Source organism: Balaenoptera musculus, chromosome 12 (assembly GCF_009873245.2).
Source record: "Balaenoptera musculus isolate JJ_BM4_2016_0621 chromosome 12, mBalMus1.pri.v3, whole genome shotgun sequence".
In the NCBI taxonomy this organism is placed as follows: Eukaryota; Metazoa; Chordata; class Mammalia; order Artiodactyla; family Balaenopteridae; genus Balaenoptera; species Balaenoptera musculus.
The window spans coordinates 10,302,483-10,314,599 of NC_045796.1; the positions used below are offsets into that span (position 1 = coordinate 10,302,483).

A 12,117-nucleotide genomic window follows, 5' to 3' on the forward strand; every position below is an offset into this window, starting at 1 on the left:
TATAAACACAAAATAATGGAAAATAATTTTTTTGTTTTATCTTGGATATTAAATATCATAACTGCATTGTGACTTGTTAAATTCAAACTTCCATATGCACGTGGCTTCATTTTAATTTAAATGAAAAAAATAAACAGTGTGGTAGTGAAGAAAAAGGTAGCTTTCATTTATATATATGTGACTAGCATATGTGGTTATATCTAAAGATCTTTTAAAGCAACATTATTTTTTGGCAAGTCAGTCTTTCCCTGCAACAAGTCAGTGTTCATTTTGAAAATTCTGAGCAGGCTATGTGAAGGTCATGTGATGTATAACTCCAGCAGATAAAGCTTGTGACTAGACTTTTAAAAACTTAATAATAAGGGCAGATCAATTTTTTAACATTTCCGCTAAAATTCTTTTTTGGAAGTATGTAGACAGTAACTGATAATAACTCACTTCCTTTCACAATCAATTTCTGAGACTGATATACAAATACAGCATGTACCTTTTTTTTTTTTTTTAATCTGAAAGTTTGGCAAACCTAAGATTTTATTTGGAGTATTGCTGTGTTATTAAGGGTTATTTTTATACAGTTACCTTTTTTACTTAGCAAAACAAATGTGGGTTTGTGTAGACTTTTAAAAATTTATGTATATCTGTAATACATATATAATTTCTCTTCTTAGGGAAATAAGAGATTTTTAATTTAAGTTTCTAAAATAAAATTTAAGCAAAGCACTTAAACTGACCCTGGTGTAATAATATTTGGTTAATGATACTGCTTCTGGATGAAAATGCAAGCCAATTAGAAATTAGTGCATTTGTGTGAGATCTGTCGCTGAAATTATAGCAACATGAGAAAAAGGAATAAGATTAGAGAGTAGTATATTGTTTTCATCATAGAAAATAGCTAAAGAAAAATCTCTTGAAAATCTGGTCAGGACCAGGATAGATCTACAAAAAGTATGTCATTAGATAAGATCTGCTAGGTCTAGGCATGGGGATACAGATAAAGTGTTTCTATATACTATGAATAACATTCACAATCACAAATGCATGCATAAAAAAACCTTTATTAAGAAATGGGTTGAGCAATATAAAGAAAATTATTCTTTTTTTTTTTTTTGGCTGAGTTCAGTCTTTGTTGCTGCGCACAGGCTTTCTCTAGTTGCGTCGAGCGGGGGCTACTCTTCGTTGTGGTGCGCAGGCTTCTCATTGCGGTGGCTTCTCTTGTTGCGGAGCACGGGCCCTAGGCGTGCGGGCTTCAGTAGTTGAGTCTCACAGGCTCTAGAGCGCAGGCTCAGTAGTTGTGGCGCACGGGCTTAGTTGCTCCGCAGCATGTGGGATCTTCCCAGACCAGGGATTGAACCCGTGTCCCCTGCATTGGCAGGCGGACTCTTAACCACTGCGCCACCAGGGAAACCCAAGAAAATTATTCTTAAAAAAAAAAGACTTGAGTAAAGAAATATATTTCCCGATGAAAGACAGGATGTTATAAATTTGCTGTCTCTTGCCAGTTAGCTAATGTTTGATGCCATTCTAATGAAAATGCTAATAAATGGGGAGTTGGAGAACTTGACAAAACGTTTCAGGGTTTTTCTGGAAGAATTAATAGATAACAATGGTAAAGAAATGTTTGATAAAAAGTAATGAGTATGATATACTTTCTGGATATTAAGACTTTTTAATGATTCTATAATTAAATATGTGTGATTCTGTTATTAAAAAAACCAATTCATAGTACGAAAATAGCTTAGAAACAAACCTCTGTATCTAATTTTCTAAATAAGTTGGGAGGAGAAGGATGAATCTGTAGAGTGGTGCTGGGGCAGATGCTAAGCTACTGGGGAAGTAAACCCCCTTTAGTTATCAGCTTCCATTAAAACTAAAGTAAATACCAGCTGAACTAAAAACTTAGGGGTAAAAGTTTTTTTAAACAAAAAAAAAGCTAGAAGGAAAGAGAAATGACTGACTTGAATGAGGGAAGGTTTTTTTTTTTGTTCACTTTGTGTCTCTGTGTTACATTTTGGTAATTCCCTCAGTATTTCAAGCTTTTCTTTATTTGTTACAGTGATCTATGATCAGTGATCTTTGATGTGACTATGATAAAAAGATTACTGACTTGCCGAAGGCACCAATGATGGTTAGCTTTTTTTGTAGCAATAAGGTGTGTTTTTAAATTGTCATGTACATTGTTTATTTATTTATTTATTTTAATCTCTTCATGTCTTCTATTACTTAAATAGGTTTTTTAAATTAGTTATCTATTTTATACGTATTAGTATATATATGTCAATCCCAATCTCCCAGTTCATCCCACCACCACCCCTCCCCACTTTCCCCCCTTGGTGTCCATACGTTTGTTCTCTACATCTGTCTCTGTTTCTGCCTTGCAGACTGGTTCATCTGTACCATTTTTCTAGATTCCACATATATATGCATTAATATATGATATTTGTTTTTCTCTTTCTGACTTACTTCACTCTGTATGACAGTCTCTAGGTCCATCCACGTCTCTGCAAGTGACCCAATTTCGTTCCTTTTTATGGCTGAGTAAAGTAATATTCCATTGTATATATGTACCACATCTTCTTTATCCATTTGTCTGTCAGTGGGCATTTAGGTTGCTTCAATGACCTGGCTATTGTAAATAGAGCTGCAGTGAACATTGGGGTGCATGTGTCTTTTTGAATTATGGTTTTCTCTGGGTATATGCCCAGTAGTGGGATTGCTGGGTCATATGGTAATTCTATTTTTAGTTTTTTAAGGAACCTCCATACTATTCTCCATAGTGGCTGTATCAATTTACATTCCCACCAACAATGCAAGACGGTTCCCTATTCTCCACACCCTCTCCAGCATTTGTTGTTTGTAGATTTTCTGATGATGCCCATTCTGACTGGTGTGAGCTGACACCTCATTGTAGTTTTGATTTGAATTTCTCTAATAATTAGTAATGTTGAGCAGCTTTTCATGTGCCTCTTGGCCATCTGTATGTCTTCTTTGGAGAAATGTCTATTTAGGTCTTCTGCCCATTTTTGGATTGGGTTGTTTGTTTTTTTAATATTGAGCTGCATGAGCTGTTTATATATTTTGGAGTTGAATCCTTTGTCCATTGATTCGTTTGCAAATATTTTCTCCCATTCTGAGGGTTGTCTTTTCGTCTTGTTTAGTTTCCTTTGCTGTGCAAAAGCTTTTAACTTTCATTAGGTCCCATTTGTTTATTTTTGTTTTTATTTCCATTACTCTAGGAGGTGGGTCAAAAAAGATCTTGCTGTGATTTATGTCAAAGAGTGTTCTTCCTATGTTTTCCTCTAAGAGTTTTATAGTGTCTGGTCTTACATTTAGGTCTTTAATCCATTTTGAGTTTATTTTTGTGTATGGTGTTAGGGAGTTCTAATCTCATTCTTTTACGTGTAGCTGTCCAGTTTTCCCAGCACCACTTATTGAAGAGACTGTCTTTTCTCCATTGTATATCCTTGCCTCCTTTGTCATAGATTAGTTGACCAAAGGTGCATGGGTTTATCTCTGGGCTTTCTACCCTGTTCCATTGATCTATATTTCTGTTTTTGTGCCAGTACCATATTGTCTTGATTACTGTAGCTTTGTAGTATAGTGTGAAGTCAGGGAGCCTGATTCCTCCAGCTCTGTTTTTTTCCCTCAAGATTGCTTTGGCTATTCAGGGTCTTTTGTGTCTCCATACAAATTTTAAGATTTTTTGTTCTAGTTCTGTAAAAAAAATGCCATTGGTAATTTGATAGGGATTGCATTGAATCTGTAGATTGCTTTGGGTAGTATAGTCATTTTCACAATATTGATTCTTCCAATCCAAGAACATGGTATCTCTCTCCATCTGTTTGTGTCATCTTTGATTTCTTTCATCAGTGTCTTATAGTTTTCTGAGTACAGGTCTTTTACCTTCTTAGGTTTATTCCTAGGTATTTTATTCTTTTTGTTGCAGTGGTGTATGGGATTGTTTCCTTAATTTCTCTTTCTGAACTTGTGTTGTTAGTGTATAGGAATGCAAGAGATTTCTGTGCATTAATTTTGTATCCTGCTACTTTACCAAATTCATTGATTAGTTCTAGTAGTTTTCTGGTGGCATCTTTAGGATTCTCTATGTATAGTATCATGTCATCTGCAAACAGTGACAGTTTTACTTCTTTCCCAATTTGCATTCCTTTTATTTCTTTTTCTTCTCTGATTGCTGTGGCTAAGACTTCCAGAACTATGTTGAATAATAGTGGTGAGAGTGGACATCCTTGTCTTGTTCCTGATTGTAGAGGAAATGCTTTCAGTTTTTCACCATTGAGAATGATGTTTGCTGTGGGCTTGTCGTATATGGCCTTTATTATGTTTAGGTAGGTTCCCTCTGTGCACACTTTCTGGAGAGTTTTTGTAATAAATGGGTGTTGAATTTTGTCAAAAGCTTTTTCTGCATCTGTTGAGATGATCATATGGTTTTTATTCTTCAATTTGTTAATATGGTGTATCACATGGATTGATTTGCATATATTGAAGAATCCTTGCATCCCTGGGATAAACCCCACTTGATCGTGGTGTATGATCCTTTTAATGTGCTGTTGGATTCTGTTTGCTAGTATTTTGTTGAGGATTTTTGCATCTATATTCATCAGTGTTATTGGTCCATAATTTTCTTTTTTGTAGTATCTTTGTCTGGTTTTGGTATCAGGGTCGTGGCCTTGTAGAATGAGTTTAGGAGTGTTCCTTCCTCTGCAATTTTTTGGAAGAGTTTGAGAAGGATGGGTGTTAGCTCTTCTCTAAATGTTTGATAGAATTCACCTGTGAAGCCATCTTGTCCTGAACTTTTGTTTGCTGGAAGATTTTTAATCACAGTTTCAATTTCATTACTTGTGATTGGTCTGCTCATATTTTCTATTTCTTCCTGGTTCAGTCTTGGAAGGTTATATCTTCCTAAGAATTTGTCCATTTCTTCCAGGTTGTCCATTTTATTGGCATAGAGTTGCTTGTAGTAGTCTGTTAGGATGCTTTGTATTTCTGTGGTGTCTGTTGTACCTTCTCCTTTTTCATTTCTAATTTTATTGATTTGAGTCCTCTCCCTCTTTCCCTTGATGAGTCTGACTAAAGATTTATCAGTTTTGTTTATCTTCTCAAAGAACCCGCTTTTAGTTTTATTGATCTTTGCTATTTTTTTCTTTCTATTTCATTTATTTCTGCTCTGATCTTTTATGCTTTCTTTCCTTCTACTAACTTTGGGTTTTGTTTGTTCTTCTTTATCTCGTTCCTTTAGGTGTAAGGTTAGATTGTTTATTTGAGATGTTTCTTGTTTCTTGAGGTAGACTTGTATTGCTATAAACTTCCCTTTTAGAACTGCTTTTGCTGCATCCAATAGGCTTTGGATTGTTGTGTTCTCATCGTCATTTGTCTCTAGGTATTTTTTGATTTCCTCTTTGATTTCTTCAATGATCTCTTGGTTATTTAGTAACTTGTTGTTTAGCCTCCATGTGTTTGTGTTTTTTACGTTTTTCTCTCTGTAATTGATTTGTAATCTCATAGTGTTGTGGTCGAAAAAGATGCTTGATATGATTTCAGTTTTCTTAAATTTATTGAGGCTTGATTTGTGACCCAGGATGTGATGTGTCCTGGGGAACGTTCTGGGTGCACTTGAGAAGAAAGTGTAATCTGCTGTTTTCAGATGGAATGTCCTATAAATATCAATTAAATCTATCTGGTTTACTGTGTGATTTAAAGCTTGTGTTTCCTTATTAATTTTCTGTCTGGATGATCTGTCCATTGGTGTAAGTGAGGTGTTAAAGTCCCCCACTATTATTGTGTTACTGTCGATTTTCTCTTTTATAGCTGTTAGCATTTGCCTTATGTTTGAGGTGCTCCTATGTTGGGTGCATATGTATTTATAGTTGTTATATTTTCTCCTGGATTGATCCCTTGATCATTATGTAGTGTCTTTCCTTGTCTTTTGTAACATTCTTTATTCTAAAGTCTATTTTATCTACTATGAGTATTGCTACTCCAGCTTTCTTTTGATTTCCATTTGCATGGAATATCTTTTTCCATCCCTTCACTTTCGGTCTGTATGTGTCCCTAGGTCTGAAGTGGGTCTCTTGTAGACAGCATATATATGGGTCTTGTTTTTGTATCCATTCAGCCAGCCTGTGTCTTTTGGTTGGAGCATTTAATCCATTCACGTTTAAGGTAATTATTGATATGTATGTTCCTATGACCATTTTCTTAATTGTTTTGGGTTTGTTTTTGTAGGTCCTTTTCTTCTCTTGTGTTTCCCGCTTAGAGAAGTTCCTTTAGCATTTGTTGTAGAGCTGGTTTGGTGGTGCCGAATTCTCTTAGCTTTTGCTTGTCTGTAAAACTTTTGATATCTCTGTTGAATCTGAATGAGATCCTCGCCGGGTAGAGAAATCTTGGTTGTAGGTTCTTCCCTTTCATCACTTTAAATATATCATGCCACTCCTTTCTGGCTTGTAGAGTTTCTGCTGAGAAATCAGCTGTTAACCTTATGGGAGTTCCCTTGTATCTTATTTGTCATTTTTTCCTTGTTGCTTTTAATAATTTTTCCTTTTGTCTTTAATTTTTGTCAATTTGATTACTATGTGTCTCGGCGTGTTTCTCCTTGGGTTTATCCTGCCTGGGACTCTCTGCGCTTCCTAGACTTGGGTGGCTATTTCCTTTCCCAAGTTAGAGAAGTTTTCAACTATAATCTCTTCAAATATTTTCTCAGGTCCTTTCTCTCTTCTCCTTCTGGGACCCCTATAATGTGAATGTTGTTGCATTTAATGTTGTCCCAGAGGTCTCTTAGGCTGTCTTCATTTCTTTTCATTCTTTTTTCTTTATTCTGTTCCATGGCAGTGATTTCCACCATTCTGTCTTCCAGGTCATTTATCCGTTCTGCCTCGGTTATTCTGCTATTGATTCCTTCTAGTGTACTTTTCATTTTAGTTATTGTATTGTTCATCTCTGTTGGTTTGTTCTTTAATTCTTTTAGGTCTTTGTTCAACATTTCTTGCATCTTCTTGATCTTTGCCTCCATTCTTTTTCTGAGGTCCTGGATCATCTTCACTATCATCATTCTGAATTCTTTTTCTGGAAGGTTGCCTATCTCCACTTCATTTAGTTGTTTTTCTGGTGTTTTTTTTTTTTTAATTAATTTATTTATTTATTTATGGCTGTGTTGGGTCTTCGTTTCTGTGCGAGGGCTTTCTCCAGTTGCGGCGAGCGGGGGCCACTCTTCATCACGGTGCATGGGCCCCTCACTATCGTGGCCTCTCTTGTTGTGGAGCATGGGCTCCAGACGTGCAGGCTCAGTAATTGTGGCTCATGGGCCCAGCTGCTCTGTGGCATGTGCGATCCTCCCGGACCAGGGCTCGAACCCATGTCCGCTGCATTGGGAGGCAGACTCTCAACCACTGCGCCACCAGGGAAGCCCTTTTCTGGTGTTTTATCTTGTTCCTTCATCTGGTACATAATCCTCTGCCTTCTCATTTTGTCTGTTTTTCTGTGAATGTGATTTCGTTCCACAGGGTGCAGGACTGTCGTTCTTTTTGCTTCTGCTCTCTGCCCTCTGGTGGATAAGGCTATCTAAGAGGCTTGTGAAAGTTTCCTGATGGGAGGAACTGGTGGTGGGTAGAGTTGGGTGTTGCTCTGGTAGGCAGGGCTCAGTAAAACTTTAAAACTGCTGATGGGTGGGGCTGAGTTCCCTCCCTGTTGGTTGTTTGGCCTGAGGTGACCCAGCACTGGAGCCTACAGGCTCTTTGGTGGGTCTAATGGTGGACTCTGGGAGGGGTCACGCCAGTGAGTACCTCCCTGAACTTCTACTGGCGGTGTCCTTGTCCCCATGGTGAGCCACAACAGCCCCCCGCCTCTGCAGGAGACTCTCCAACATTAGCAGGTAGGTCTGGTTCAGTCTCCTATGGGAGACTGCTCCTTCCCCTGGGTCCCGATGTGCTTGCTACTTTGTGTGTGCCCTCCAAGAGTGGAGTCTCTGTTTCCCCCAGTCCTGTAGAAGTCCTGCAGTCAGATCCTGCTAGCCTTCAAAGTCTTATTCTCTGGGAATTCCTCCTCCCATTGCCAGACCCCCAGGTTGGGAAGCCTGATGTGGGGCTCTGAACCTTCACTCCAGTGGGTGGACTTCTGTGGTATAACTGTTCTCCAGTTTGTGAGTCACCCACCCAGCGGTTATGGTATTTGATTTTATTGTGATTGGCCCCCTCCTACCATCTCATTGCAGCTTCTCCTTTGTCTTTGGATGTGGGGTATCTTTTTTGGTGAGTTCCAGTGTCTTCCTGTTGATGATTGTTCAGCAGTTAATTGTGAGTCCAGTGCTCTCGCAAGAGGGAGTGAGTGCACGTCCTCTACTCCGCCATCTTGAACCAATTTCCAGATGAGGGAAATTTTAGTAAGTTTAAAAACATTAGAGTGCATTTTTGACCAAAAACAAACAAACAAAAAGCAAAATAAAAGGATAAAAGCAAACCAAAGTAGGGAAATATGATAGCACATATGATAGGTATAAGGGCTTCAAAGAACATTAATATAGAAAGAATATACAAATCAGAAAACTTTAAATGGACAAATAACATGAATATGCAATTCAAAAGATGTGAACATTGGCTTATAATAACTTGGACAAATACTCGTTCTCAGTAACAATAGAAATGTAAGTTATAAATAGTCTTATATAAATTTCAAAGGTTTCTTTTTGTGTGTTTTTATTTTTACTGAGACCATCTAATGCAGGCCAACTTGAAATGGTCCTCATAAAACAGCATTGTAACTTAGTACAACCTTTTGAAAAACAGTTTGTAGTGTTTATCAGCTTATAAAATATTCATGCTTCTCCACTTAATAATTCTACTTTGAGGAATTTTCCCCAGGGACTTAAATCAGAAGTGCAAGTAAGTGTTTAGGCACAAAGAAGTTTTTAATATAAAAAATTAATATAAAAAAGTGAAACTAGTATACATTAATAACAAATGGCTAAGTAAATTATGATAAATCAGTTGCCATGTAACCAGTAAAAATATTTGAGTTTTTGACACAACGAGAGGATGAAAGTTGAAGATTAAAAACATTTTAATGGTGTTAAGTTGTTTTTAAAATGTCCACAGTCAGAAAGAGGGAGAATATGTCAAAATGTTTAACATGGTTTACTGGATAATAAAATGGAGGTTTTTTTCATTCATTCTTATGCTTTCTCATACATACTAAATTTTCCACAATGATATATAATCAGAAAAAAGTAAGATACAACTTTTGAGGAAGTTAAAGTTTTTATTGTTTCTGACTATTTTTGTTAGTTGATGTTTAATGTGTTTTAGCAGACAGGCTCACAGGGAAAAATAATAAATTCTTAATATTTCCTAAATTCTACAGTCTCCTTTAAAAAATTTTTAAAGATAAATTACATTTCTTATTCAGGCCAGACTATGGGAATAAGTGAATGCCCCTTGGTTACATTTCAGGTAGGCCTGTAAGTATTATCACTTCTTTCTCTACTTCCAGTAGTGTAAATATTTGAATTATCCTAAGTAATGATGTTTTTATTCTAATTTACACTATGATTTGTTTCCGCTTAAAAAGATACTTTCATTTACATTTTGTATTGTGTTGTATTTAGAATCAGAAGTGATAAATGACTGAATGGCAAATTCCACTTAGTCTGTAAAGCCAGGCTGCTGAAGTGCTCTAGCTTTTATAAGCCATGAAACCTTGAACAAGTTATTTAATCTCTCTCTACCTTAGTTGGTCTTTAGTAAAATGAGGATAATAGTACATGTCTCACAGAGTAAGGTGAAGTAAAATGCTTAATGAATTACTATATGCAAAATGCTTTGAACAGTGCTTGTCATATAGTAAGGGAGCAATATATATATAATTATGTGTGTGTGTGTGTGTGTGTGTATATATATATGTATATATATAAAATTATTAACTGTGATATAGTATTTGGAAATACAGGATCCCTGGGAGATTGCAGTCCTGCAGTCTTATTTAAAAATTAATCTCATTTAAAAATAAGATTAATGGTCCTTTAACAGTGTAAGGAAAAATGTGGCTTTGGTCCTTCTGATCAATGTAATTTAATCATTAGTATCAATAGTAAAAAGAAACATTTAGCATGTGAATGCCACTTGTGCAGTTTTATTCATGAAATAGATATGGAAAAAGAGCTCACCACATCCATAGAATATCACCATACTTTACAAAAAATTAAATTAGCTCCCTTCATGTTTGTCAGACCTTTACTGTTTTGTTGTTTTCTTATTATGAGCTCCTTCTAACCTAAATTAGTAGACGCTAACCCTAGATATTGTCCTCCAATGAGTGTCTGACCAGTGTAGTGGAGGAGTATCTTTGTTTTTTATTTCAGAGTTTAAATCTTTAAATAAAAATACACTGTCAACTTATATTTTAAATTACTAAGTCATGGGGCTTCCCTGGTGGCGCAGTGGTTAAGAATCTGCCCGCCAGTGCAGGGAACATGGGTTCGAGCCCTGCTCCGGGAAGATCCCACATGCTGCGGAGCAACTAAGCCTGTGCACCACAGCTACTGAGCCTGCACTCTAGAGCCCACGAGCCACAACTACTGAGCCCACACGCCACATCTACTGAAGCCTGCATGCTCTAGAGCCTGTGCTCGGCAACAAGAGAAGCCCACGCACTGCAATGAAGAGTAGCCCCCGCTTGCTGCAACTAGAGAAAGCCTGCACGCAGCAGCAAAGACCCAACACAGCCAAAAATAATAAATAAATAAAAATAAATAAATTTATAAATTACTAAGTCATGGAATTGGAAGAGACTTTAGAAATTAGTACTCTATTCCTCCCAGTATCTCTTTTTACAGCGCACCCACCCCTCCCCCAACCTCAGCGCATTTCATAATGGGGGCAGTTTTTCTTTTTTTTTTTTTCCTTTGGGCTCGCCTGCAGTATCTCACTTCCATAATCGCAGGCCACAGCCATGAAAGCCTGGAATTCTAACCACTAGGCCACCAGGGAACTCCCTCGGTTATTCCTTTTTGAAGTGCTCACTGCATTCTTATTCTTCTCTAGTCAAGTTCGTTGCGCTGATAGTCTGAAAGTTGTTCAATTAGTATAATTGTAGATTTTTACCTTAATATTATATCTTGAAACTTGGGAGGAGGGTTACTGTTTTTTTTCTAGTTTCTTATTAATAGTTGCCAGGAGCTGAACTTCTGCTATATGTCAGGCATTTTGCATAAATATTTAAAAGTCCTCACAATGAGTTATATCACAAGTCTTTTCTCAAATTTAGATTTAGCACACCTCTTCCGGGAAGCTTTCCTTAAAACTTCCCCTTCTTGCAAGTAGATCAGGTGTCCTCCTTCTCTGGGTACACAGTGCCCTGTGTGTATATGCAGGTCTGTCGTTGCCCTTTCCATTTTGATCATAATTTACTTCTAGTTGTCTGTGTTTCCCCCCTCCCTCACCAGGTCTTAAGTGTTTTGTCAGAAAGAAGTTGCTCTGTGTACCTAGCACGGATCTTGGCACGGTGCCTTGCACACTCAAATATTTGTCAGAGCAGTTGTGACTTAAGTCGTGCAGTTATTAAGTACATTAACTTGGGTTGGTCTGGCTTCCTAATATCATGGTGCGGACACAGAGAGTCATTAATTTCAAACACTTTCCAAATATTTATTCTTTCAGAATGATGATTCTTACCAGAACCTTTCTGTCTTCATTGCAGGGAAGTGTGGCCACGGCTGCCTTACCGGAGAGCGGGTCCTCCCTTGCCTTGCGAGCCCTGGGGTGGGGCTCACTTTATGCCTGGTGTGGGGTTGGTGTGATCAGCTTCGCCGTCTGGAAGGCTTTAGGAGTTCACAGTGTAAGTAACTGCAGTCCTATAATCGGTATCTGGAATGTTTATTCTACTTTGTGCGGTCTAAATCTTCCAGATTTTCAAATTTGCGTATAGTTTATTCACTATCTTGTGAAGTGATGACAGAGAATTGACTAAATTTTTACTAATAACTAGGCAGCTTCTCATTACTAGTAAATCATATAAATAATTTAAATATTTAAGGGTGGTGAAACTTCAAATAGAATTAATGACTAATGATAGCAAATGTTCGTTCTGTATAAATTTGTGGGAGCTACTTGTTCA

At 37.2% G+C, this 12,117-nt stretch overlaps 1 protein-coding gene across 1 annotated transcript in view; it reads left to right on the forward strand.

The window, feature by feature from the left end:
* TMEM242 (transmembrane protein 242) overlaps positions 1 to 12,117 on the forward strand; it is a 54,641-nt gene that overhangs the window by 12,023 nt on the left and 30,501 nt on the right. Inside the window, exon 3 of the mRNA XM_036872067.1 lies at positions 11,701 to 11,838. Within this exon, the coding sequence (XP_036727962.1) occupies positions 11,701 to 11,838 (138 nt within the window). The remainder of the gene's footprint in view (positions 1 to 11,700; positions 11,839 to 12,117) is intronic.